Below are 27,324 nucleotides of genomic sequence, written 5' to 3'. Positions count from 1 at the left end.
TGACTATAGAAACCCGCTGTCCTTTCCAAAATAGACACCTGTTCCAAGGAACAGGAGGCAGAACCAGCCCAGGCCAGCACAACTTCAGACACGAAGCAAAGGGCTCCTGCAGCTCTTTTTGGGGGGTCTGGGCCACTTGGGCCAAGTGCTTTTCGATGCTTTACTTCCTCATCAGCTAGAGTCAACCTCGCAGGGTTTTCTGGCAGATGCTAAAAGCAGGCTGGTCAGTCAGACACCGGTGGGGAGCATGTTAGTGAATTTAAAGGCGACCTGGTTTCCTACCTCACTCGTGGCCTTGTTTGAACTCTAGATGACAGAGCAACGGAAGCGCAGACAAAGGATGGGGTTTGTGGATGTCCAGAACACCATGAACCACTAAGATGGAGAAGAAGCATCGGCTTCACCCACCGAGGGACTACACACATGTGTCAGCTAACGAGGCTGCTTATTCCTGGGTTCCACGCATGGACGTCACTGTCAGAGAAAAGACAGACCACGCGGAAGAGCTTCACAGTCAACATTTTCCCTAGAGCGCTTGTAAGCAATTCCGGAACCAGGGACTGGCCAGGATTCCTCACGATACCTGGACCCACACGTTACTCTAATGCCCTTGTAGGAAGATAAATTATACAGGACTTCTATTCCTCATTGCAATAACTCTTTATTTTGCAAATGTGGAGGGTTGTATCTTTATCTCCATGCACTACATTCTGGTGGCCTCAGGTGTAGTGTAACTAGCTGTAGGGCTGCAGTATTTAACTTATTCCAAGAGTGGCACTAGTACATGTGGATCTTTGCAAACCAGCCATCGTATTTACCGTACCTGCCCCATGCTGATCCTTCTCCATTGAAAGAATTCCGTTCATCACTGTGGTGCAGGAAAGAGGAGCTAAACTCAAGGAGGTGGATTTGTTAATTTAACTCACCAGACGAGGATGAGTATCCGAGTTTGTACTAGTGTGAACTAGTCTTTTGCCTTCTGTGGACCAAGGATATCTGGGCAGTAGGAGTAGGAGACTGCAGGTTTACAGGAGTTCACTGTGAAGGGGTGTCCTGTGTTTTAGTTTCATCTCTGGTGTAATGTTTTATTATTAATTTTTTTTTGTTATTGTTGTTACTTAAGAACTAAAATGTAAATTGCCTTAACTAAATTAAATACGAAATCATGTTACAATAAAAACTTAAACATGGTAAAGAAAGTGCCCTTCCTGTGTACTCGGGTATGTAATGGGGTTGTTACAAATAGAAATACTGAACAATCCAAAGACCCAAGGTGCTCCACAACCCAATGCTCACTGCTCCAGCTGCTAAACATTAAAATATAGTACGATGCTCCAGTCAGGAGCTGAAGAAAAATGCTACCATGAAAACTACCTTGAACACCAGCCTTGTTTTCTGAAGGTTTGGATGAGAGCCTGCTGCAAAGTTTCAAATTCTTTCGCTACTTGCCAGGAAAACACTGTTCAAATACATAAAAAGGAGCAGCTGTTGGTGCTGCCGGGAGCCAAGCAGCGTCCTGGCATTGCTGTGCTCTAGACACTCATCCTTCCCAAGCCAAGCAGTGCTGTAGCCACCCCAACTACGGTCCTCTGCCTCCCCAGAATAGACACTGATGCAAGCATTAAAGCTTTAAAAAGGAATAAAAATAGGCCACAGCAATGGACTAATCATACCTGAAATTTGCTTATGGCCCTATATACCAGCCTATCTTTGTCCCTCAGATACGCAGCAAGCCATACGGAACCGTCTCTTCCCGCTGAGGGAAATGTGCATATAGGTAGCTCAACCAGCAACACACCGCTGCAGCACTTGATTGAAATCTCAGTTAAACTCTTACACTGCTCCACTGCCACCACGGTAAACAGTCACCCTCAGTCCTCTCCTGTGTCTTCTCAAAAGGAAAATAAATGTGACAATTAAAATTATCCCCCCCTCAATTTCAGCGTTACCAGTGCCAACAGACAGAAACACAAGCATAGCTACGTTTTCACATCATCACCGTTGTTATCGTCACAAGCAAATTTAAAGCTAACGTGGTTGCACCCACTTGCTCTGTGCACCTCCTGGTTGTTCTACTTTTCATAACACAAAGGATTTGGTCTAACACCGCAAAGTTCTTTCCTCTACACTACACTGATTTCAGCACAGGTGTGTTATGTCCTAGATTTGCATGAAAAAAAGAGGGGACACTAAAAATGAAGGGTGTAAGGTGCAGGTCTGAACAAAAATGCTGTTGCTAAGAGGAATAAATGGTTTTATTCATCATGGCAACATACAGTGCTTTAGGAATATATACAGTGGAGAATCTGGGAGTTAGCCTATCACTTTGAGTCCTCCTCAGGTTTCTTGGCATAAAACTTTTCTCGCAGTTTTTTCCATGTCCCTTTTTTCATGTCTTCCATCTGTTTCAGAATGTCTGCAAAAGAAGGAGAGAGAGAGAGATGGGGAAAGAGGAAGAAAAGCAGAAAAGCAAAGGAATGAAAGCCCTCTTATAAAAGCTTTGCCTTACATATATTTTCCTTTTTTGACTTTACATCTTAATGAATTTCTATTTCAGGGCCTGAGGCCAGTTTGTTTTCCCTTCCAATCAATTGTGCGGGGAGTCCCTTATCGCTAACAACTAATATTCAGTTTCCACGCACTGCAATCAAAGTTAGGAACTGGAGCAGAACAAACTGCACTAGCTTCCTACATGGCACTTAATAAATGATCTGGCTGAGAGTATTTCTGTATCATGGTACCCTCTTTTCTCTCAAAGTCTAATACAAAAGGAGAAATACTAAAGGGAATTTGACTGTGGTGAAATAGAAGCTAAGAATTTTTTCGAGTGATGCAGCAAACATGCATTCCTTTCACATAGCTCCTACTATCTGATCTCAAAGAGCCCTTGCAAACCCTCTGCTGTTCCTGCCCAGTGCAAAATACAATCGACTTTTCGCCCTGATAGATTAGTGAAGAACTCCTCAATTATTCCTGTGCTCCTCGTTAAACACCCTAATACACTTGCTTGGCAGTACCATTCTGTCCTTTAGTCACTGGTGTTTAGTAGAAATGTTGCAGAAAGACCACAAAGACGAGAATGTACTTTATCTCCTGCTCTGACTTATTCTGAAATCAAGCACAGTATTAGTACCTGTTGCTAGTATCATCTTGCAATCTTCTACTGTCACTCCGGTGAAGCTTGTGTCTTTCAGGCGTGGATACTTCATAAATGACCAAGTAGGTGAGAGAAGGAGAGAGAGAAAAAGATGTTACTTGTAGTGCATTAAAGAAGGTAAAAATGTCACCATACAGTGAGCTTATTTTCAGTCAAACTCTAAAAATTTTGTTCACTCATACCAAGAACTATCATCTGCATTGTTCAGACATGTCCCAGAGGCCAAGGTGTCTGCAGCTTTCCCAGAGTGACCAAAGGCACCAGGTAGTGCTGCATCCACCTCACTGCTCGTTTGTCCGTTAGACGTTCCCAGAAACCCTGCTGGGACGAGGCACCCAACTGCAGTAGATGGTGACTCACCCCCTAAAAGAGGGGTGATGGCTAATGCCCAAGCTCACCTTGTTTTTGTAGTAGTTGGTGTGGATTCTGACTAAGCTCTCATACATTCGGTCACAGGTCTCCGGGTCAGCGATCTGGAAATGGATAAAAGTAGCACACAAGCCTTAAATGAGACCACCTTATTTCAAGGCTAGTGAGAAGGACAGTCAGGGAGCAGCTTAGGTGACTTCTCAGTGCAATGAAGGATGCTGGTGACCCCTAATATGCCGCTCCAGAATGCAGATCAATTTCTTTCCCCTCCACTTCTCACCACTTTGCCCTACAAGAATAACAAGGCATGTGATTTCCAGAATGGACCTTAAACTCTGCTCGAAAAGATTTGACAGATCAACTGTGAATACACAGTTAATGAGATCATTGCTGGACAGTTTTCTTCTCACGTTTATTGGCCACTGCTGTGAAATCTGTGAGACTTCTTGCTCACAGGCCAGTTTTGCCGCCTGTTTTATTCTAAAGCATCAAATAGGATCATGCACTAGGATGGAATTTAGAAAATCCCGGTGCTGGCTAAAAATAGTTTATAATTGGTTAGGCAAAAGCAACATGAAAGACACTGAACAGCTTGTGAAGGGTAAATGGATTTCTATTTTGGTCGAGTAAGTTGGAAAGATTTTGCTAATACCTAAACCTCTGCTAGGTGCCTCAGACAGGTGCATCTGCCTTGCAGGGACATCTATTTAGCAGCGTGATGGCACGTCATCTTGCTTTTCTATTTTACAATGGGGGCCAACTTGACCAGAACTCTGCATTGCTGCTCGATGACATCAAACATAAATGATTAAAATGGATACACAGATAAGAATAGTATCAACAGAAACACGTCAGGATAAAATGACACAGCTTATCTGCCCTTGGGACATTGGCACAGGTTCAGCCTCCTCTGTGCAAACTAGGAAAACTAAGGAAAAGCTCTGCTTATTCAGTAGGAAATGGCTGCTGCAGGAGAGAGGATATAGGGACAGACAGACTGTCAAGAGTAAGCACCATCACACTGCAGGTGATCTTCAGCTTAACACATCCTGCAGTCACATTTCAAATGACCCCGCTAGTGTTTTAGTAGTGATAGCAGAAATAGCTATTAAATGGGTAGCAGAAACAGTATCTTCCCCCCATAAAATCAGCAAGTCTTATTCCACATGAATAAAACAGACATTAGACTGATAAAGTATCCTTTATGGTTCTAGTTCTTTTCTCACGTTCCTTCTGCTGTCTGCCAGTACATTTCCCTTTGCTGTATGAAGCCTTTATACATACAAATTGACATCAGTGCTGCAGGCATCAATTTAGATTTTCAAGATGAGTGGCAGCTTTGGGGTCTTGCAGCCAATTGGTGCAGCAAATTCAGCTGTCCTAAGCATATGAAAAAGCAATAAGCACTTTCCGAAATGTCTGCTGCAGACTATTCCGGTGACCAATATAGAATTAGGTGCCTATAATGGCCCCTTGAAGTAGAAAATGCATATCTGGAACAATGTTTTTATGCTAAGAAAGGGTACATTTCCATACCACAGCACCACCTCCAAGCCTGTAAAGGTCTGCAGCCCAAGTCAAGCATTAGCTTCTTTGATTTATTTCAGCACCAAAGCCTGAACTCCAACACAATTACAACTGCAGCTGGAATCCAATTTTATAATCGCTACACCCTAACAATGCACATGCACTACAGACTGCATTGCACTATCATCCTACCATCACGGTAAGCAAAAGACACTAACTAACTGGATTCCAGCACGCTGTTGACAAATTCACAGTGCTTTGTATCCCACTTCCATAATCACGGGAATAGGGCTCCCCAAAGCACGCAGTGTAAATGGTGGAAGAACGTGTCATACACCGCAGCTTGTCCTGTGCGAGAAACACAGCATGGCTGCTGGGGCCTGTGTTTTAAAGGCCTGTCCTGGGCCCTGAGGAGAACGGAGGGAGGCTGCGGGGGGCCCTGAGGAGACCCGAGGGAGGCCCGTTTCACAGCGGAGCCACCCAGGCACAACCTTCTCAACCGTAACCGCGAAAGCGCCGAATAAAAACCCCGCGTCAGCACCAAGATCCCAGGGTTTACGCCCCAAAACCGCCACAGCCTCCTCACACCGACCGTTAAACTACCGTTGAGGGAGGAGGCGCCTGCGCGGCCCAGGCCCCGCCTCGCCCCCCCCCCACCCCTCGCAGGCCGCGGCCGCCGCGGGGGTGCCACCTTCCCCCCTCCCCGCCCTCACCTGCGTGTTCTCCCCTTCGCGGAAGGCCTGGGCCACCCGCTGCCGCAGGAAGACGCCCAGGTCCCGCTGCCGCTTGGTCTCCTCCACCGGCCACTCCTCGCAGAGCTTCAGGAACCGCCGGTACCTGGTGGCCGCCATCGCTGCCGGCGGCGACGGCGACGGGGGGAATCACGTGACCTACGGCAGGCGAGAGGGGTCAGGCCGGGCTGCCCGTGCGCAGTACGGGGCGGGCCCGGCGGGAGGGGGATGGCGGCGGGGGCGAGAGGGGGACGGCGCAGCCCCTCAGCGGTTCCTCTCGGGGGGCAGCACCGCAAAGCAGCGCTGGGGGAGCTCCCGAGGCGCCGCCCCATCCATCTCCCACCCGTTCCCGGGAGTGCTTTCGGTGAGGCGTGGGAGAACTTCCAGGCCGGGCCCTCAGGCCGCTGCTGCCCGCGCAGGCCCAGGCCGCTGCAATGGCGGGGGTCGGGGCCTGGGGAGCAGCGAGGGCCACCCCCAGTGGTCTCACGGCCTGCCCTGTGTTTATGAAAGACAGCTGACGAGAGTAGCCTGGCTTTTCCCATTCATTTGCTCGGTTGCGGCCTACACTCCAAGCGGCCTGCTTTGTGCGGCTGGCAAAGGGGTCTTGCTCCTGCGGTGCTGCTAATAGCCGGGCCGGGCAGCCAGCAGCACAGCATGTAATAGCTACTTTCGCGCTTGCCTTCAGGCTGTTTTAAAACCTAGAAAGGCTTGCCTGGTTTTCCCTTTCTGCACGTGCAGTACCTAAGGTTGTATGCTGGCTCAGAGCTCATCAGGCAAATGGTTAAATACTTGATAATTGTGTGCTCCTGTATAAGGGGTGAAAAGGGAGGGAGGGGGATGCCTTCTGTCACTCACCGTTCAAGCAGCCGGTTGCTGTTTTCTTCCCAGGCAGATGAGGTGTGCAGCCAAGGGGGTGTTTTGCTCTGCTGACGAGGAGCTCTGGTTGCTGGTGTCGTGCTCAGACCCTTCTCCACCCTTCCCCACTTCCAGACCTGGCTTCCCGGTGCACGCAGCCAGCAAGAGGCCCGGCAGGGATGCAGACGCTGAGGTGGGTCTGTATAAACCCCATCAGCAGAGCTGGCAACAGCCACAATTAGCACTGATCCCAGGACCCTGCTGCACGTGTGTGAGCCAAGACAATCGGTGACTCAGGCCATTCGCTGCTGAAGCAGAGTGTTTGTGGCCTTTTTTATAGTCATCTGTAGGCATGAAATGTGCAACACTGTGAACAATATCCAGTAAATAATGAGGTCTTCCCTGATGGACTTTAGGCCAAGTAAAATACGCAGCTGGGCCAGATGACTTAAATTTTCCAGCTATAAATTGTAGCAATTCACCAGCTGTATGCAGTAAAATACAAGTGGAGGGCTCTCCCTTGAGATCTGGTGTTTAAACCTGCGGAAAACAACTGCTTTTTTCAAAACATACAGCCCTAAGCAAAAGGTAACGTAACTTAAGGATCCTCTGGAAGTGAAAAAGAGATGGGCATCAGGTGAGAGTTACTTAGACAACTTTATTTATATCCCCACTCCCCAGTAATGGGGTTGTGTAACTCTGTTCCTTGTGTAAGGACATCTCTGTCACGTTTCCCACACCACGCAGGAAGGAATTATGTTTGTTCTGTAATAATAAAATCTGTCCACAAAAGCTGTAAACATTTTGAGTCTTTTGTTATTGTCTCTTCCAAACACACGCACAATATTTGTATCAAAGTATTTCTAGGTGACCTTTAGTGTCTAGTCCCTGACTCAATCTCACACTTTTTTTTTAACTTTTTTTTTTCTTTTTTTTAAGCAAAAATCCAGTGATGTGAATGTTTGTTGTGACTGATATCTGACAGAATCGTCGCATTCCCTTCCTTCCCAGCCCCTATGGAGCCCTTTGCTTAGAAAGTTTCTGGAAACTGTTAACAATCCCGCAGGGATATTAAACCCTTGCGAGGTCGAGTCCTTGGTCTCAGGCCCCCCCCCGCCGCTTTTACGCCTGAAGCAGCGCAGAACCTCTGCAGCATCTCGTCCGTTTCACCACCCGCGCCGTTGGGAGAACACCCGGCCGTCTCGCGGCGCTGGGCAGGTGGAGCCTGGATGTCAGGGGGGCGCGTTTTTCTCTCCCGCTCGTTGTCTCTGCCTTCAGCCCGTAGCGTCGAGCGTGAGCTGGAAGTCACGCCGCAATCTGTTCCGACCTGCCAGCTCACTTTAATAGTCTCACTCAAACGCACAATATCTCCTTAGCCCGCTTGGCTTCCTGAGTGTAGAGGTGAGCAGGTCCTATTTTATCATTAAGACTCTTTCAAGTAATGCTTTCTTTTGGCTCACAAATAAATCAAGGACAGCAGTACAAGAAGAAAGGAAAATAAATCTTCTGATGGATTGCAGGCAGAACAGATTCTTTCAGCTCTTTGCTTTTTACGCTTGAGTTCAGTAATGGCACGTAGCGTTTTTTTTGCACTTTCCTAGCAAGCTGTCCGTGCTCTTCGTTCCATGCACGTGACATCCAGCAGCTGTGAGGGTCCCATACAACTGACCCAATGCGGTACTTTTCAGGGCTATCGGTCACTAGTAAATCCAGGCTATTTCACAGAATGTGTCATTTTCCTTCTGAGATATTCTGAAGGATTTTGATAAGGTTCTCCAGGCCGAAGATATAGCCGTGGTCTGGCCCGTCGTGAGTGGTGTGATTGCATTTGGAGCCTTTGAAAGTGGTGTGGGCAAAGTCTATCATGCGAACGTCGACTCTGGAGTGACTCGTGCCATGTGGAGTGGTGCAGTTTGTTTTTTGGAAGTGAAGGTGATTATCCAAGGGTGCCGTGTTCTCCTTGTGCTCCTGTCCATCGTAAATGATGAGAAGTGAGCTGGAGTAGAACCTGTAAGAGCTTTGCTTCCTAATGACGGAGAGCAGAGCTTTCAGCCGCAGGATGATGGGCTCCAGGAGATCCGTTCGGAGGTGGTTACCGTTGCACAGGAACTGGCGCAAGGTTTGCCTGAATCCCTCCGGTGAGAGTTTCCTGCCATAATACTTATCTTTGCAGAGAAAATGGCCAGTGTCCGCTTGGTAAACCTTGAGGAAAGAGAGCAACAATCCAGATTCAGTTGGTTGGTTTTCCCAAAGCTCTAGATTTCGCCCTAACCTAAAAACTTCAGAGCCACGCTGAGGAACGGGACACGGATCCTCTGCAGTTTGGCCATACCTAGCAATGCTGGCAAGGTACTGCAGGCTTCTCGCTGAACCCCACCGCCTGTCTTTTCTGGAGATTTAAACTATTCAATTTAAACCACTAGCGCAGATTCTTGTTGTACTGCTATAAATCACCCCTTCGGGAAACCCAAATAGCTGTAAAGTCATAGCCGCGTCACTAGTGATTTACAGCGTTTTCCCGCTGGCGATGGTAGGAGTTTGCAGCGGCACAGGAAGACCCCAGCTTTGTGCCTTCTCGCAATACGTAATGCACGGGTAGCAATAATCTTGCTTTCTTAAACACAGAGAGACAAGAAGTAGACAGAAATTTGCATGTGAGGCTTGGGTAGCGCCGACTAAGAAATGAAGGAGTGAATTTAGAATTAGCTCACACGCCAGTTGTAATTTAAAGGATAATTTGCTCGACAGAAGGATGTCAAAGACCAGAAGGGGACACGGGTTTTGACACCGAGTCTTTATGCCGCTGTATGTGTGCTTTATGATCATCATTGTCATAATTATCCTTCAGGCACAGCAGAACAACATTTTGAAACCCGCTTGAGAAGTGCGAGTGAAACAAATGTGTGGTTTCCAGGAGGAAGGGCAGCGATTCTGAGCAAGAGGAACCACAATATTTAGCACAAAATAAAGCCCTCACTCTTGCGGTGACGGGCTGAGACAGCTCTGCCCTCGCACGAGCGGGGCAAGGGATGCTTTTTGGTTTTTCTTTTTTGTGCAGCAGCCAAGGGCTGAGCGTGAGAGGGGAATCCGTGTCCGTCTACAGGCAGATTCTCAGCTGGGGTAAACTGGTCCCAGCTGCTCACACTGGTGGCAGCGGTGCGGGGTGGTGCTCATGCAGCCGAATCTCCCGAAGCCAAAGAGGGGACACGGGCAAGGGTCACCCCCCGTATGTGCCATGTTCCGTACTCTTCCCTAAGCGTCCTCTCCTGTTTGAGGACAGGACACACAGCCGAGTGGTCAGTCCTTACAGCCTGTATTTGGAGGGAGACGGGAATGAAACCGCTTCAATTTACGCCAACGAAGAGTCCCTTTAGATTTCCAGCTTGGTTTCAAGCCGTGTGTCGGGCAAACACCAAAAGGCCCGAGGCTCCCTCTTACCTGCATCCCACAGATGCGAACGCCCAGAGACGCAGAGGTGCTTTGTTCACACTTCTTGATGTGCCGGGCTTTCTTCTCCTCCGAGGCATCATCGCCGTGCTGCCGGGTTCCCATCTTTAAGTCCAGGATGCAGGGATAGTTGTATTTTGATACCACATTTTCAAGCAATAGAAACTCTGAATTTGAGTTAAGGGAAACCCAATACTTTTAAATTCTAATTGAAAGAGGTCTTAAATCAGAGCAACTGCTGACGCTCTCCGTAATAGCTCACAACTGTAATGAGACTTTCTGAGCCAATTTTACCAACATGTCATTGCTAGAGGCCCCTTGCTGCCAATTTCAGTTAATTTACTGTAGTACAGTCCTACCAATTAAAGCACCACCAGCTCCATTCTCTCGTGACACGACAGCCCTGGGCTGTCAACCCGACACCTTGCCTCAGCGCTGGACTCGCTCCGGCGGGTGTGGGCGAAGTTGTTAAGCTGTGTTACTCACATGACTGGGGGGGAATGAAGTGTAATAGGAAAATAAAAGGCAAGGCAGCTGCTAATTCCTCTGTAGTCGTGTTTTTAAATGTATGCCAAGGGGATCCTTGGCTTACGCTGAATACCTTTTACGGGAAGTGGGTTTTGGTTTTGGTTTAGGGGCTTCTTTTTAGAATAGAATAGAATAGAATAGAATAGAATAGAATAGAATAGAATAGAACAGAACAGAACAGAACAGAATATTTCAGCAGGAAGGGACCTCCAATGATCGTCTAGTCCAACGGAGCGGTGGGAGAGGATAACAGAGCAGCTATATTCTGTATATTCTGTATTTTCCCAGGGACTGGGCAGAGGAGGGATGCCTACCCCCTGCGATAAAACATGCATCGATGATGAGCTGTTATTTGTAGCCAAGACTAGGCTGGAGGCGAGAGAGGAAAAAGGATACGATGAAGTTTGTTCTCATTATGCTTGGAGGACATGCGGTTCAGGTGCTGCCTGTGACAGTGCAGTCCCCAGGGGTTGTAGCTGTTTCTTTCTGGCTGGTTTCTGTTCGCATCTTCCAAAAGTGAATCTGTGCGGTACTGAAGGTCTGTCCTCAATAGCATCTTCCCCGGGCAGCTAGACAAAACACACAAAAGAACACGTTTGGTTTATAAGCTCCAGAAGAGAATATTCCTCCCCCCCTCTCTTTTGTAGAGCCTCAAACTTGATAAGGTGAATTTTCAGGGACTCTCAAAGGAAACATATTCATCATGTCCAACCTGTGGAGACCCTTTGTTACTCCGTAAAAGTAATTTTCAGAAAGCCTGCTATTGCTGCATGCCAATATTTTCTTTGATTATCATTTCAAAGTGTGCTTGGCTCCTATGAAAAGCGCCATTCATGGTGCCAATGACCAGGAATCGCTATTTATCCCCCTAACGGGCACAACACAGGCAAATTGTCCCACAATAGGAACGATTCCCAATAGAGAGGGTCTGGTTTCGAGGAGGGCAAGGAGGGAGCAGAGAGATTTGTTCTCCTAGCAGGGTCATTCCTTGCTCTCTCTCATTGAAAAACCATAACTCCCGTCACGCCGAGGGCAGCGGATTCACGGTAGCAATATTGCACCCTTCAGTCATAGCTGACCTAGGTCTTCTCTGAACCAGTTTAAGAGGGAATATGTCTTGCGGAAAGCCCCTGCAAGCCCTAAGGTCACGGTGTGCTTGCAAGCACCACGATGCCTTTCAGAGACAGCTCTCCCCTGGGACGAGGACAGGATCAAGCCACCCTCGAGGCTGCTACTTCTGGCTGGTTACCAGTGGAAGGGCGTCCATTGTGTGCTGTGTGCTTGGTGGCTCTTCTCCTGAGGCCTCTCCTCCTTTTGGAGCACGGGGCGCTCCGGGGAAACAGGTTTAAAGCAGTTTAAGGCACATATTGGAGTAACGGTATCTCAGCGATAGCCAAATCTGCCCCGCTCCATCACCAAGAGATGAACCATGAAGCCACCAAGCTGGGCTTTGCTTTCTTCGCCTTGGCTGGGCATTGCTTTTGCTCACTTTGCTTTAAACCAGGAGTTGTGCCACCAAAACCATCCCCGTTAGACCCTACCCAAAGGGGCAGGCGAGGACCAGGAGGAGATGCGCAGGGAGCGGCAGACCCTCACCTGTCTTTGAAGGTCTTGGTGAGCTGCGTGTGACTCCACTTGACGCACGTGTGCTCGCTGCCGGTGCCGGTGCTGGCAGCCCACTTGCATTTGTGCCATATCGTCACCGAGGAGTCGCCGATGGCGTTATCCAGCCGGCCGCAGCTCTCCGTCTGCAGGCTGGGGCTGGCGAGCAGGGTCAGGTTGCCAAGGCTGTCTTTTTTGAGGTGCACGGAAACGATGCCTAGACAAAAAAAACAAAGGGGAAAAAACCAAACCAGAGTGAGATTAACCTGTGGGTTACCGTACAGGTTTGGCCACCATCTGCACCAGCCCGAGGTGGTCCAGCCTCCCTGAGAGGGCTGGCACTCAGCAGGACAGTTGCCTCCTTGGGTTTTAGTGGCCACTGAACCCCCTCTGATTTGGGGTCCAATAAACAACATTAGTCTGAGACCCTGGAAAACAGCCACAGGCTTTTCTAACGTTCCCTCCTCTGGAGGCTGGGCTTGAAACCTGCCTCCTCTGAACATCATGTTCCTTTGTCCCCCATCCCTCCAGGCTCTGCTATGCCGCAAGTGACCCAGCAAAGACCCCTGCGTTGGACCCGGAGCTCCTGGGTTATTTATGACAAGGGATTTAGGTCTCACTTTTTAAGACAGGGCAAGGTTGGAAATGCTTTTCATTGGCAGGAAGCAAAGGGAGGGTTTGGGGACTAGGAATTTTCCAAAGATAACCAGCATGCCAACTCCTTCTTTTCATTGGAGAGGCCCCAGGAGCAAGGGCAGAGGCATGGGCATGGGCTGGCAGCGCTGCCCGCGTACGTGATGCCCAAACATTGTCACAGTCGTGTCCTTCCCCAAGCGCCCAAGGACCAGCACCACCCAAACGGCTGATGGGAGAGACCCGTACATGCCCCGTGTTGTGGCACGAGGGGGAATATGACCATGAGCGGGGATTATGACTTTCCACCTTAAGTGCTTAAAACGCCATTGTGTATTTTAGCATTGCGATTTTTCCCTGACACTAGCGGGAATCACAGGGCTCGGATGCCATTCAGCCCATCACAGATTTAGCCCAGCCTTGGCCCATCCGCGCCACGGGGACGGCTGCCTCCGCGTCTCAAATGACAGAGCAGGAATGGCCATGGCTGGCGTACCAGCCGGCTCTGACCTTTCTGGGAAAGGCTGATAACCGCAGTCCTGCTCCTGCAGCCCTCCGTCGGGGCTGCCTGAGCCTCTCAAAGCAGCGGAGGCATTTTTAGAGCATCCCCGCTTTGGGTCTCAGGGGGGATGCCAGCCGCGTGAGTCCTACCCTGCTGCTTTCCAGTCTCGCTGCAGGAAGGCAGATCCAAAAGAGCACGGTGGAGGCTGTTGGACCAGCAAAACTCATCACTGGAAAGAGCCCCCCCTCACCCTCCCCGTTAGCAACACGCGGAGCTGGGTTTTATCCAACTGTCCCCGGGGGATCCTCGCTTGGTCTGTTGGGCGCTGCGGGGAGATGCATTTCGGCAGCTTAACAAACAAGGGCGCTCTGTTCTCCCAAGCAAATTTGCCAAAGCAAATAAATACGCAAACTCCCTCCTCGCCATGTAAAGCGAGATTATGGGGAGCAAACACAGGCAGAAGGATTTGCCCCCTCTGTCTGCGTGCGCGCGGAGTCCTGCCTGCTGCCTTTTGCTGACAGAGGGAGGTTTTCATCGCCTGAATTGCCGCAGCCTGGTGTGTCTGCAGCCACCAGACACCTCCGCTGGACTCGGGGTGCCCGTCCCTGCCCGGGTCCTGCACCCCGTAACCCTCCAGCTCCAGCTGTATTCAAATGCGCTTCCCTGCCCCCCTCCGTACAGCCCCCCTGCTCAGGTACCACAGCCCTTTCTGTTCCATTTTGCTGTAAAATCAGCATTAATCCGAGCAGCGTGCCATGGCAGGCTTGGTTAAATCGGCTAATTTTGCACTGCAATGGGGGAGGAATACACACAGGCTGCTTTGCTAAGGGAGCTGGGGGGCTGGAAACCTTAATTAGGGGGTAAGTAATATTTTTAGCCATCTCAGTCCTTTGCTCCCGGTGATGGTGAGCACGGGGAGCTCTGTCTTCCTCGGGCTCCAACGTTACCCACCTTTCACTGAGTCCCGTTCGTAAAAATCCCATTTTACAGATAACTGAGAGCAAGTGAAATTCCTATCAGCTCGGATGCCTGCTTTGAATTTTCACGGGACGTAGGCCGGCAAAAAAAGCCAGCCTATCTTTTGCCTAAATCAAAGCCTTTTTATTTTTAAAAAGTCACTGCCAGGCGAACGGAGTCCTGGATTCCCAATCTAGCGCTCCGCCTCAGTTACGGCGCTGTAGCAGCCTGTAACCTTAAAAACTGCCCCAATTACATATCTGCAAGTCAATGGGGCTGCGCTGATTTGCATAGTGCTGACAATCTGGCCCTAAAACCGTTATATATAGCATGAAACTAAGAGTCCTTAAGTATCTTAAATTAATATGAAAATTAACGGGGAGATTTTCAAAGGCAAGGATGAGCAGTTAAATTGCCAGGGAATGTGATCGTCTCGCTCCTTCCCGCTGAAGACTATGCCTTCAAAAAGCTACGTTTCAGCCTGAAAAAGACTTTTGTTTCCTAATGTGCTTCCATACGGGGTTTGCATATGTCCTGCAGGTGACCTACGTGTGCAAACCAAACCCGTAACAGATGGCTACTGACCTTCTCTTCTATCGCAACGGGAAAGGAGCTATCTGGGAGCAAAGGTGTATTTAGGTATTTCTCTTTGCTGGCCTTTTAGTGTCACCCAAACCGCCAGCCCTCTCCTGTCTGGCACCAGCGGGTATTTACGGCTGCTGTCACCATGCTAGCGGCATCCCGGTCATCCTCTGTAGCTCTGCCCTCATGGGTTTATTTTTAAATTTACATGTGCGCGTATTCACTGCCGTGTGCAATAGAAATCTGAGCAGAGCCGGGCTTGAAAACAAGCCCAGCGTCCCCTTCGCAGGCTCCGCTCGGGGCAGGCGGAGGTTTGCGAGGGGATGGGGGGGGTTGGAGGGGGGGGCAAAGGCGGTCCCAAGGTCACCAACCTGCCTGAAACGCTTAAGCGAGCGGTGGACATTCTTTTTAAGCGGCCGACTCCGTGTTCGATTTGAATGGTGACATTTGATCACCGCCGCACATAATGTCACCATTACATAATGGTCCCCGAGCCGTCCCCGTGTGTCCCCCCCCTGCAGCCTAAGAATAGAGATGAGGAACACGGACACGTGTGAAGGGGTGGGTGATGAAGACCTCCGGATTATTCTCCCTGATGCTCATCTCCCCCATCAGCCTCGTGGGAAAACGTTCCACCTCTGTAATTTTCCCCGGCGGTCAGGGCCGGGACAGTTATCATCAGAATTAAAAATGTGCGTGCCCAATGCCAAATTGGAGAAGAATTGCTATTTAATTACCCCTCGTCGCAAAACTCACTGGGACTTGCAATGGAAGAGAAAAAGAAGACAAAAAGGTATTAATAACCGGGCCACCCCTGAACTGATAAGCTGGGACTGCTTAACATCTTTATTAGAGACAGAGCAGGGCCCAGCTTTCTGTCACCAAACCCTGGCCCCCGCTAAAGAAAACTGCTTAGAGGAAGACTTTTTTCTTTCTTAAGCATCTTTTTAATATGGTCCCATAAATCTGCAAAGGCCCCTGACTTTCTGGGAAAGGGAGAGATTGGATTGGAAGCGCATCGAAACCGCGGCTGACACTTCGAGCTCTTTTCTGTAACGCTGAAGGACCAAAAGATATTTTAAGTTTTCAGGTGACAGCTGAGCTTCTCGCCTCTCGCAAAAATCCAGGGTCGGGAGCTTTACGAGCAGCACAAGTCTGGCAGTAAAAGCAGAAATAGTGAGGGAATAAGAAAGGGAGGGAGGGAGGGAGGGAGGGAGGGAGGGAGGATGGCTTTAAAAAATATGCCAGGACCCCCACAGACACCGAGTGCTGATTTCCAGTAGCCCGGTTGAGAAATTCAGCTGGGAAAGTGGTGCAGGGCAAGGAGAGTCAGGGACAGGGAAACTGAAGGGGGGGACCGGGCAGCGATGGGGGGCACCGGGCAGTGATGGGGGGCACCGGGCAGCGAGAGGGGCAGGCGGGAGGCTCTCCCCTGTCCCAGGAATGTCTCCCTTGTGGCTGAACAGCCACCTGGATGGGATTTTTAAGAAGCTAAGTGGTCCGTGCCTCTGGTTTCCCAGGGACCAGGGCTTACAGGAGCGCTGGGGGGAGCGGGGCTTGGCTAAGGTGGAGCAACCGGACAAAGCGATGCTTGAGACAACTCTGGGCTGTTTCTTCAGGCTCGGTGTTTTATGGTGGCCCCAAGGACTGTCTCTCCGCCAGCTCATGCTGGTGCCAACCCTGACCCTTTCCTTGCTCTCCCCAACTCCGCTGTCTCTGACACAAACCTTCACCTCCTCCGAAACCAAGGCCTGGAGCAACGGGACCATGCACGTGGGCACCCCGAGCTCTTCCCTGGGTACAGAACGCCTTTTTAATCAGGGATGCTAAGTCAAAGCTCTACTGAACAGGGCATGTAATGTGTCAGATCTTGTGAATCCTGTTTGGAACAAGACTGTCCTGGTCCCTGCACCTATTCAGTGCTGCCATTCGCATGCCATCAGACCAACCCACCTGCAGCCACGACCTGCACAATCCTCAAAGCGAACACTGATGGGAAACCCCAGCCTATTCCTGCCTCTTGTTCTCTGTTTTTTTCTGTGTTTGCCCTCTCTCGCTCCTGCGCTGCCCGGGCTCGCGGCTCCCTGGGAGGGATCGTGTCCATGCTCTCAGCCTCCACCTTCTCATGCCTGTCCCACTTGGAAGCAAACCAGTTTCATCCCTGCTTGACATAACGAGCATCCCCTGCGCTACCAAGGCTGACCATGGCAGCAAGGGGATGGGCAGAGGGGAGGATCTCCTGGTGCCATCAGCCAGCGCTTATCCCTTATTAGCCATCAGAGACTCCCCCCATCAGCCACAGAGACCCCGGAAACCCTCCCAGACCTGCTCCTGTGCTCACACTCACGCGGGAAGCATCCTTGCTCTCCAAAACGCACACGAGTGATGGGGCTCCATACCTCAGAGCCAGCCCCGACCGGGTCCCACCAGCCCTTCTCCCAGTCTCAGGACTAATCCCAGTGACAACACTGGCCCTTAGCTCCTTCCCCAGTCTCTCTCCTTACCTTTATACTGGGGCGTGAACTGCCTCATGGCCAAGGGCAGCGACTCGTAGAAGCTCAGCTCCTGCAAGACCAGGGGCTTGCAGACCGTGTGCTCGTCGTACTTCATCATGCTCATGTGGCCGCCCACCTGATGGACGAAGGGCTCCAGGAGGACGGCGGTCCGGCTCTCGCTGGGCTCCAGAGGGCTCTGCCCCACCATGGTGCTGGGCGAGAGGCGGACGGGGGAGTCGCTCCCCTTTAGTAGCAGCAAAGGGAGATCGGGAGTGGGATTTGGGACATACTCCGCCAGGCCAGTTAACACCCACGCTGGATCTTCACCGACAGTGTCTGCAAAACAGAGGGTATGGGGGAGTGTGAGAAAGGGGGACGAGCCACCACAAAGCCACCATCTGCGCCGGCATCCCGCAGCCAGGGCCGGGTATCGAGGGCGCAGCCGGGTGGGATGAGGCCTTCAGGTGCCCAGGGGCTGGAAGGGAGCCCCAGCCTGAAGTAGAGAGTCCAGAAACCACGCAATTTAGACCTGTTGGGAGCAAAAGAAAGAGAGGGGAATGATCGAGAAGAGCTATCAGGTTAATGCGGTGGCCTCATCAAAGCAGCTGGATCAGGGCATTCCTTGGGCTGGTAATGCCAGGTTATTAATACGCTGTGTTAATGACACCCCTTGCTGTGAAACAGCCCCAGTTTGCCTTACGAGACAGCGCTAATGATGGTCTTAGTCTTTCCCAAGCTAGAACATTCCTTCCAAAGGAGGTTTATTAATAAAGCAGCTGGACTCCCTGGGCAGTCCCTTGCCCCTTAACACGGCTGACGGGGTTATCAACATTTTCTGCACCTTCTAAAGAAATCTGTGTTTGGGACATTCCCTTGTCATTTAACACCAGAGCATTAGCAGGAGTGTTTCCTCCGTTGTGCTAACACGTGGCACGAAGATGTGTCAAACCAGCACCGAGATGGTTTGCACCCAAGCGCCGGCTCCCCCGCGCTCTCTCTCTGCTGCAGCCCAACAGATCCATTCCTGATTCCAGCCCCCGAGAGAAACTCCTCTCTGATTTTGACAGACATGGAGCGCACCTGTGCTGCACTGCCCTGGCTTCCCCTGCAAGCACCCAGCATCACCCACCGCTTCACTTTGTTCTTTGCAAGAAGCCCCTGGGTGGCTCTTGCTCTGGTGGACACGGGGCAGGGGAACCCCACAGCCCCTGGGGACGACAAAAAGGCAGCTGAGCTAATATTTACACTGGAGAGGCATCTGGCTTCATACCATCGAGGCAGTAAAATCAGAGGAAGACACGCCAGACCCCAAATTAAAAGGAATGGGGAAAATAAAAATAAAATCACCCTTTTGAGGACTGGTCCATGTTCCTGCAGCCCTCAAAAAGGGTGTGCAGAGTCCTGGTTTGCCTGTCCCTGTTAGCACGGGTGACTTTCTCCTTGTTCCTCCACCTTCAGCCTGGCTTGGGGAGTTTTGCATCCAATTTTTGCTAGAAGAAACCCAGTGCAGTTGATAACAACGTCTTCGGAAGAGCCATTTCTCTCTAGCAAAGCCTCCAGGATGTGTTGCTGGGTGAGCGGCACCACCTCTGCCAACCCCAAGCCTTGCTGGGACCGGGCAGGTGATGCCAACACCGTCACCCCCTCCTTGACCGGGAGACACCGAAGAGCCGAGGGATGCTGGTACCTCCCTGCTCCCGCCAGGAATAAAGCCGGCGTTTCCCACGGCGGGCAGCCGCTGCCAGGTCTCTGCAGGGAGGGCAGAGCCTTTTCCCCAGTGCCGGCACTTCCAGCCCAATCCAGGAGCTTTCCCACTGAAAGGCAGCGTGTTCCTCACCCTGCAACAAAGAGCCCGAGCTCTGCTGCCTGAATTTCCCCTTCGCCCTCCTCCTGCTGCAATTAAACCGCCGAAGAAACGAGCCCTCGGCGCAGGTTTGTGTTTTGCTTGGAGGAGTGGGATGAAGCAGGTGGAAGGGGGAGAAAAAACATTCCAACCTCTGGAACAGCTGGAAGGAGCAGCTCCTTTACCTTCCCCAAAGGGGTTGTGGGGTTCCCCCCCCCCTCCCCGACGTTTTCCTATTCTTTCGTCACTCTTTGGAGAGGAATTTCTCCTCTGCAATTCCCAGCCTCTACCAGCCAGAGGGAACAAAGCCCCGGCCGCTCAGGTGAGGGCTTTTCAGCCGGGGAAGAAAGCAGCTCCTCAGAGCTTTTCTAGAAGTTAATAAAAGCATTTAGCATTTTGTGAAGTCGTGGCAACTTTTGAAGAGGATTTCTGCCTTGAAAGCTGTAGGTTTGTGGGGGTTTTTCTTATCCCTCCTTTAAAAAAAAAAAAACACAAAAAAAAAGAGAGAAAAGCAAAAAGCGGATTTGTCGTAACACCCCTTTGGAGCAGAGAGAGCAACAGGGCTGCAAACCGGCGTGTATGGCTTCAGAGCCAGTCCAAGGCTGAAAACTCGGCTGACGTAACACACAGAATTCTGGCAACCTTGGCATCGCCAAGAGGGTTGGGGGGGTTGGGGGGGGTGGGAAAACCACCCTCCAAAGAATTTGATAAGGCTCTTATTGTTTTCCCTTAAGCAAAACTCGGAGCGAGATTTGCAGTACGAGAAAGGGGCTCTTTTCATTTGGTTTATGCTCTGAAGCAGCTCGTCCATTCGGAGCAGATAAATGTTACCGCAAACACTTACCGAGCTGCTCTGAGCTCCTCTGAAACAAGACACTCTCGAAATAAATCACCTCTGCCAGCTCAAGTTATCGCAAATGCCAAAAGATATTTACGTCACTAAAAATACGCGGAATTACAGATAAATCTGTATCCTCAAAAACAAAACCAGAAACCTTGCCTATTTTTCCCCTAGCTAGAAAAAAAAAAAAAAAGAAAATAAAAAGGCAACCCAGGCACTGCGGATGAAGAGGAGTCAGAAAATATTGGGGAAGGAAAATAAAGAGAACTCCCCTCTTCAGGGGGGAAAAAAAAAAAAAAAAAAAAGTAAATATTTTAAAACATCTGCATCTCCCAGCTGTTCTCCCCGGTGGCTGTCGGAACACACCACCTTCCCTTCGCAGCAGCATCACTGGCCTGAGCCAGACCTGCGTTTTTAAGGACCACGAATGTGTGTCGAGGAGCTGACGGGCTGATGGGCACCATCAGGGGCCCGCGGGGACACCGATGGCCGGGTACCGTCACCGCCCGCCCCGCTCCCACCGAGGGCCAAATGTCAAAAAGAGTCTGAGCTAAACAGGCTAAACAGATTATTTACTCCCAACTCTAAACGCAGCCAAAAGAAACGGAGCAGATTAAATTCTCTCCTCTTCAATTCGTGCCTGCTGCGTCCCAGCCCAAGCAGAACCCAGTCTGCTTTTTTTTTTGCTGTATTAAAGGCAAGAAAATAGCATAGCTGTTAATTTGAAGAGACTCGCATGGCCGTAGCTCTTGGCACTGGAGCTGACCTGGATTCAAAGCCAGGTCCTGCACCGGGCGCCAGCCCAGCCCAGCCCGAGGTGCGGGCAAAGCCCGATCGCCCCGTCTCCCTTCAGCCTCGTCCCTCCAAACTCCGCCACACCTTGGCCATAAGGAAAATCCTGCCGGTTCCAGCTCAGAACCCATCCCGGCAGGGCTGGACGCAGACTCGGGCTGTTCGCAGGGGCAGGCAAATGGCTACAACCCTCAATGAACCTCCAAATCTGCCTTTCCTGCTCTTCCCTCGTCTGCAGCCAAAGTCAGAACTACTTGCGGGGCAGCATCACGCTGGGAGCGAAAAGCTCAGCTCTCGGCAAGAAACCCAGCTCCAACCATCCTGCCATAAATCCTTACACGCAGAAACCCTCAGCTCTTTTATCTTACGTTTCCTTTCCTGACAGAAAATGATGTTCCTAAAGTCGATGACTGGTCCCTCCTGAAGAAGATGCCAAGGTTGGGTTTGCTGCACCGAAGGATTTATTTGGCTGCTTTGCGGGAAGGGGATGGGGGTGCACGGGGAGGGATGGGAGTCGCATTATCTGGGGCTGCTGCCACCCCCCTGCCCCCTCCGGGGCTGGCCTGGGCATCGGGAGATGGTGTGGGGCGGCAGCGGGGCTGGCGAGGGCCAGGCTTCCCGGCGGGATGCGGGAACGTGCCTTTGGACCACCATAGCAAGCCTGGGGCTGCCAGCAGTGCCATGGAATGGGGTCCGGTGGGAAAGGGCACAGGTGCCCTCACCCCCCCTGCCCAATTTCAGCCTTTCACACCACCAAACACCATCTGCCTTTTTGCCCAGCCTCTCCGTGCTTTCCAGCAATGCCACCAGTGCGATGGAGAATCAAAAGCCACCAGGCTCACGTTTTGCAGACCCCATGGATGCTCCAGAGGCTCGCACCAGCCCCTCCGGGTGCCAGCTGTCCCCCCACCCCAGCTCCCAGCCCTTCCCGCAAGCCACATGCTTGGAGCCTCCCGAATAACATCCCACCCACGCTCCGAAACAAAGCCCTTGCTCATCCCGCCCCTGTCCATCCTGCCCTGGAAGGCGGCCGGCGCTGATGCAGAAGCCGCCCTGGAGCTCACCTGCTGGGTGTGGGTGGCCGGCGGGGGCTGGGTGCCGAGTGTGGCCTCGGGGCGCTGCTGGGGCTCAGGGTGCTGCCGGGGCTGCGTTTCTCGCTGCTTCTCGGCGTGGTTCGAGTGTGAGAAATGAAGGAGCGGGGGGAGCCCGCGGGCATTTGGGCCATCACCTGACTGCTGCCGTCGGTGCTGGCAAGCGCCTGGTATGTCCAGCTGACAGCTGAGCTTTAAAGGGGGGGAGAGACACCCTTGGGTGGCAAAAGGAAAACAATGCCGCCTGTGCGAGAGGGTTAAGGATGGAAAGAGAAGGGGCCGGCCGTCTGCAAGGCTTTCCAGAAAGCGTGGCCACGCTCCGGCTAACCTTGTGCAATAGTCTGCCCAGGAAAACAACTGTTGCTTTTTTCCGGTGTGTTTTCCACCGTACAACCCGCAAAAGCCTCCCTGGCTCAGCCCTGCCAGCGTTTATCGCCTCCCTGGGGAGGAAGGTTGGGAGCTGGCGGTGGGTGCGGGATGGACGCCGGCTTCCCAGAGCTCCCAGCAGACAAACCCACGGGCTGTTTGCTCCCTGCAGGGGGAAAACACGCCGGGGCAACGCAGGGGAGGACGGGCAAAGGGGCTGCAAGCGCTGGAGGGAGGCGGCGAGAGGAGGCGGGATGCTGCGGGACAGACCGAATCACCAGTCTTTTTGGCAAAGAAAAGCTATTTACAGCAAGGGGGGCAAGGCACGGGGCAAGAGCAGGGTTTGACCGAAGCTGGGCAGCAGGTGAGTGGATGAGGGAGCGGAGCCCGCAGACGCCCAGCCCCGACCCTGCCAACAGCCTTGTGCAGGGAAAAACGACACCGCGGCGCTTTGGGACTGGTGGGGGAATGGAAAAGTCCCAGGGAGCTTCCTGCCAGGGCCGAATTGTCTCCTCCAGTGAGGCAAGGACAGCGTGTGTGTCCCCCTCCGGACCCCCTCCACCCCCGGGGGAGAAACAAACACCCACTGCCGGGCGTCCGCTCCAGCACATGCCAAGGGCCGGCTGCCCTGGACACGCCATGCCAGCCCCATCCATCCCAAGAAGACACAACCCGTCTATTATTTAGGGGATCCAGGCATCCCCCAGGACAAGCAGGGGGTGGTGCCTGCTCTCATCCCCCCATGCCGGGGGTCCTGGACCAGTCCCCAGTGATAACCCGGGGGACGTTAGTAAATCAGTGCCCACGACTGGGGCCCCGCGGGCTGCGAAGGGGGAGGCGCTGGGAGGGGCTTTGCAGCAAAACGGCAGGAGGTTGGGAAGAAAAGCTTGCTGTTGAGATAACGATTGATGGATGTGGTAATTCTCACTAACTGGAGGGGAGAAAACGGGCTCACGAAGACCAGAGGGATCGAACTGATGGTCAGGGGCAGAGGCTGAGATTAAAGACGAGGATGAAACACAGACCCCCTGATACCCAAGCCCTGACTTCACTCTGCTGTATGCTGGTATTTTAGATCAGGAAAGTGCTTTTTTTAAAATAAAAGCTTGGTTTCTGAAGGAAAAAAAGCTGACGTGGGCACTCTGCGAGGCCAGCCACGGTGCGTCCCCCCCTACCAACAGCTTATGGCCTCCCCTTCCCCGCTGCATGCCCCTCACTACAGCATCATCCCTGGTCGCATCCCCTCGGCAAACGGCTGAGCTGTCGGTTATCCTTAAATGTTGCTGCTGTAGGGTTGTGGAGAACTCGCGCTCGATAACATACCCCCGGTGAGAGGTTTTCGGTGGGTTTAGGTGCCGTTAAAGGGGACAGCGACGCGAGGAAGGGCCGACCCAGACCTGGGGATGCTGGTGCAGACCTGGACCCAACTGCTGCCTTCTCCATCCCGCCTGAGCTTAAATAGACAGGGCTTAGCGCCAAAACCCCTGGCTCTCCCGCGACAGGGGCACAGGTGACATGGCCCAAGCTGTCCCAGGGCTGTAGCACCTCTCGCCCTTCAGCAAGCCAGGGGTGATGGATGCAGACACCAGCTCTCTCTCCTGTGCAGCTGGAAAAGGCTCAGCGTCACAGGACGGCGTCCCCACATGCCACCGCTCGGCATCACAGACCAGCCCAGCAGCAGGAACATGCTGGTTCCCAGCATCTGCTTCTCCCTCTTCCCATCCCCTAAGTCCAGCTGGCCTTGGCGTTTCCTCCTCCTTTTCCAGGACAGACAGGGCAGGGCTCCAAGCCGGCTCCCTCTCCCCATGCTGCCATGTGGGTAGCACGGGCAAGCAGCGAGTCCCGACATCCCTTATTCTCATCTTCACCCGCAACGGCACATTGCTCCAAAAGCCCCCGAAAAGAGAAGCCAAGCCAGTATGCAATCCCCAAACACGCCAGGCTTTAAATCTAATCGTTATTGAGCTGGTAGGAGGGGGCTGGGACCATGCTGGGGGTGGGGGGGCGGTCCCTTGGGCTCAGTGAGAGACAGGACCGGGCACCCAGGTTTGCCCCGTGGCCCCAGGGAGCCCAGCACGGGTGTCCGGCTGCTGCAGCACATCACCGGCGCACACCTTTCTCCTTGGCAGAAGCCCGTCCTGCCGGAGAGCGTATGTATTTTTAATGCGTGTGTTAATTGAAGCAATCTCATTTTTATGTCGGGTGTATTGCCGGGCCGGGAGACATGTCCTTTGCAGTTATCGCTCCATTAAAACAAGCACATGGAGGATGCTCGAGCCGGAGCCCAGGAGCGGCTGCGGGGTCCCCGCGCAGGCAGCCGGGCTGATTGCCGCTGCCGAAGGGCCGCAGAGCCGCAGAGGCAATTACTCAGCCTCTTGTAAAAAGCAGAGCCCTCTAAGGGGAGAGCAATCCTGGCTCATATTAAAACTATGCTAATTAGGAACTAATTACGGGCACAAAGATATTATTACCCTTGGCTAGCCTGCAGGCTGCCGCCTCGGTCCCGGCTCCAAACCTCTCCCAGCCCGGCCCAGACGCGGGGCAGGGTGGGCAGGTTGTCATCTGCAGAGGAGGATGCCAAGGCTGGAGTGAGCCAGGGCTACCCAGTCCCCAGCCCCTGGGTAACCTCAGCACCACCGGGCCTCATCCTGACATGACCCGTGCAGGGCCCTTCTCCTATTAAACCACTACTTTTCTATCTGCAGGGAGAGCTGGAATAAAACTGCGTGACTGAGGATTGCCTTGGACATTGAAGAAAAACAACAAAAACTGCCCAAGATACGCAGGGACCTGACGCTGACCCCGTTGTGCTGTGCCCATCCTTTCCCATCCCGCACAGATACCAATGGTGCGGGTTTTTCCCCTTTCCATCTCTAAAGGCTTTGCACCATCCTTAAGTCTTTGCTGTCGCTTTATCCTCCACGCTCTCCCTAGGCGGGCAGCGGTGCCGGACGTGAGCTGCCACAATGGCACGGTGACACCAGGACAGCCAGGCTGGGTCAGCCTCTTGCCCCAAGCCAGCGCTGGGATGGAAATGCCCTTCGTGCTGCTGCTGGGTGCTGGAGCCTCAGCCGGTGGCTGGCACACACACACACGTCACCCCTTGTCAGGGTGTCCTTGCTGCTAGTGGCACCTTTGGGACCCCAGCTGGGAGCAAAGCAGGAGCTGCTCTCCTGGAGGGAGCACAGGGACCATCCCTGGATCCATTTCTGAGCTGGTTTACGTGGAATTAGCTCAACCGCAGCCTGCGAGCCCAGCCCTGCTCCCAGCCACCCTTGGTGTTTTCCTCTGCTGTTGCTGTTTGGATGCCGAGAGCTGTTTTGAAGTTGGGATGTAAACACTGAATCTAGCCTTACAGTAGGTCACTGTGAAGTGACACGGGGCAGGTGGTCTCCTCCATCAGAGGGGACATCAGCGGAGGTTCTGGTGTCCCCAGGGCACTGCTGCTCCGCCAGGAGCCGCGGGAGGGGGAGCTCAGGGGGTTCCTGCAGTGCAGAGCCAACACTCTGTCCCTGGGTGAGGCGAGCTCGAAGCCAAGCAAGGTTTCCACAACCCGTTGGGGTCTCCTCATTCAAAGACACCCGTGGGCTTTGCGTCAGACCTCACCAGCCTTACAGAAGTGTTCCTACAAAATTAAAGTGCTGCTGTGAGGTGAGCGCAGAGGTCTGGTCCCCGCGATGGAGCCTGCTCTGCTGGCAGCCCCCCGAGGGGCAGGGAGGTGGGACAGGACTCGCACCTCGCTCTCCACAAGAGCGAGGGTCCCTTCATTAACATGCACAAAAACCCTTTTGCAAACACCTACCTGGAGGCTGTTCTTTAAAGGTTGAAGGAAGCCACGGTGGAAATCCCAGGGGGAGGCACCGGGGAGTGATTGCTTCGGACAGGGGCCGTGCCGGAGGGAGGCGCCTTCGGGCAGGACTCGCTGGCCGTGCTCCTTCTTCTCCGGTTCGCCTTGATCTTTCCAGGAGAACTGGCACAGCGCCCTGACTCCGCGCCCCATAAATAAGGCACAGCATCAGCTGTCATGTCAGCAGGAGACAAAACATTTAATGTGAAAGGCTTTAAATGGAAGCAGGAAATGAAAAGATAAAGGGCAAATTTTATTTTAGATTCCTTGTTGGTACGTGTTTTCCTTCCTGACAGTAAAGGGATGCGACGGCTTTATCAGCCCACCGTTGGGGAATTTATTTATAGAAACTTAATACTTTGCAAGAAAGTGGGAGGGGGACGTTAGTGACTGGTTGAGTGAAGGCAAGTTGTAAGGAGAGCAGGGCAGCGGGATGAAGAACCCAGCCAGTCCCTCTTCTTTGAATGGGCCTGGGGTTCTGGGAAAAACTGCTGGTACCACAGAAATCATCCATACAGTTTGTTCGGAGCAAGCAGGAGCTTGGCAGCGAGCGTGGCGTGAAAGCAGTCTTCTCTGCTCTCAAGACAGCAAAGGGAAGAAGGGACACGGGGGCAAGACTATCACAGAAAATATCGTGGCAGCTTGGTTGAAAGCAAACATCCTCCGGCACATGTAATTACACCAAACCGAAGACTGTTTCCTAACCTTGAATATATTTCAGCTGTAACTTAGCAACCTGGACTGGGTAAAAGCATCTGAACGGGAACGCAGGTTCGGAGGAGAGATTTAACCTTGCGTTCCCCTTTGTTCCCATACCTTAGCAACAACCCAACGCCAGAGGCGCGGCAGCCAGCTCCCACCGACTGCCACGGAGCCAACCTCCTCCTCTGCCCGTGGAAGTCTCCTCCTTCGTCACCCAGACCCACATTATGAGATTAATTAAGCATCTCTCTAAACAAACACGAGTGAGTCAACCATGTCCACAGTGATTACACAATGATGATTCACGGACGACTCGTGCCGTTTCAGGAGCAGACTCTGAAGTTGAAACTCGCGGTAGCACACGGTCTGAGTCACCGACACTCAGGTGAGAGTGGAATTGAAAACACTCAAGGAAACAGACACTAAAGACAACTCAGACTTACCAGCAAGATGCGCT

At 52.3% G+C, this 27,324-nt stretch overlaps 3 protein-coding genes across 4 annotated transcripts in view; 1 reads left to right on the top strand and 2 right to left on the bottom strand.

The window, feature by feature from the left end:
* The window catches only part of ITPR3 (inositol 1,4,5-trisphosphate receptor type 3), a 43,332-nt gene extending 42,133 nt beyond the window's left edge, over positions 1-1,199 (top strand). Inside the window, exon 58 of the mRNA XM_063356515.1 lies at positions 311-1,199. Coding sequence (XP_063212585.1) covers positions 311-379 — 69 coding nt within the window. The 3' untranslated portion in view covers positions 380-1,199. The remainder of the gene's footprint in view (positions 1-310) is intronic.
* Positions 1,200-2,237: 1,038 nt separating this feature from the next.
* On the bottom strand, positions 2,238-6,777 carry LOC134525557 (ubiquinol-cytochrome c reductase complex assembly factor 2). The gene is made up of 5 exons (XM_063356521.1): positions 6,640-6,777; positions 5,767-5,943; positions 3,556-3,630; positions 3,134-3,203; positions 2,238-2,416 (listed from the first exon to the last, which is right to left on the bottom strand). Exons 2-5 carry the CDS (start codon positions 5,902-5,904, stop codon positions 2,322-2,324), a joined length of 378 nt encoding a protein of 125 aa, XP_063212591.1. The 5' UTR covers positions 5,905-5,943; positions 6,640-6,777; the 3' UTR covers positions 2,238-2,321.
* Positions 6,778-7,277: 500 nt separating this feature from the next.
* On the bottom strand, positions 7,278-26,480 carry IP6K3 (inositol hexakisphosphate kinase 3). Of its 2 annotated transcripts, none has more exons than XM_063356516.1 (6): positions 26,121-26,480; positions 17,395-17,721; positions 12,211-12,433; positions 11,011-11,183; positions 10,078-10,253; positions 7,278-8,841 (listed from the first exon to the last, which is right to left on the bottom strand). In XM_063356516.1, exons 1-6 carry the CDS (start codon positions 26,332-26,334, stop codon positions 8,371-8,373), a joined length of 1,584 nt encoding a protein of 527 aa, XP_063212586.1. In that variant the 5' UTR covers positions 26,335-26,480; the 3' UTR covers positions 7,278-8,370. The 2 variants fall into 2 exon arrangements, with proteins under 2 accessions (XP_063212586.1, XP_063212587.1); XM_063356517.1 differs by lacking the exon at positions 26,121-26,480 and adding an exon at positions 21,926-22,211.
* Between the last annotated feature and the right edge of the window lie 844 nt (positions 26,481-27,324).

The sequence above is a fragment of the Chroicocephalus ridibundus genome, chromosome 20 (assembly GCF_963924245.1).
Source record: "Chroicocephalus ridibundus chromosome 20, bChrRid1.1, whole genome shotgun sequence".
Lineage (NCBI taxonomy): Eukaryota > Metazoa > Chordata > Aves > Charadriiformes > Laridae > Chroicocephalus > Chroicocephalus ridibundus.
The sequence above is the reverse complement of the archived record's forward strand: the minus strand, read 5'-3'. Positions and strand labels throughout refer to the sequence as shown.

Bases quoted from the DNA above. Each gene is read 5' to 3' on its own strand.
- LOC134525557 (XM_063356521.1), bottom strand. From the start codon at position 5,904: ATGGCGGCCACCAGGTACCGGCGGTTCCTGAAGCTCTGCGAGGAGTGG. The intron at 3,204-3,555 runs GTGAGCTTGGGC...TCATTTATGAAG, and splicing joins CCAACTACTACAAAAACAAG to TATCCACGCCTGAAAGACAC. The intron at 2,417-3,133 runs GTACTAATACTG...CTTCTTTTGCAG, and splicing joins CAAGATGATACTAGCAACAG to ACATTCTGAAACAGATGGAA.
- IP6K3 (XM_063356516.1), bottom strand. From the start codon at position 26,334: ATGCTGTGCCTTATTTATGGGGCGCGGAGTCAGGGCGCTGTGCCAGTT. The intron at 17,722-26,120 runs GTAGGTGTTTGC...TCTGTTTTGCAG, and splicing joins CTTTAAAGAACAGCCTCCAG to ACACTGTCGGTGAAGATCCA. The intron at 11,184-12,210 runs GTGAGGGTCTGC...TGTTTTGTCTAG, and splicing joins ACCAAGACCTTCAAAGACAG to CTGCCCGGGGAAGATGCTAT.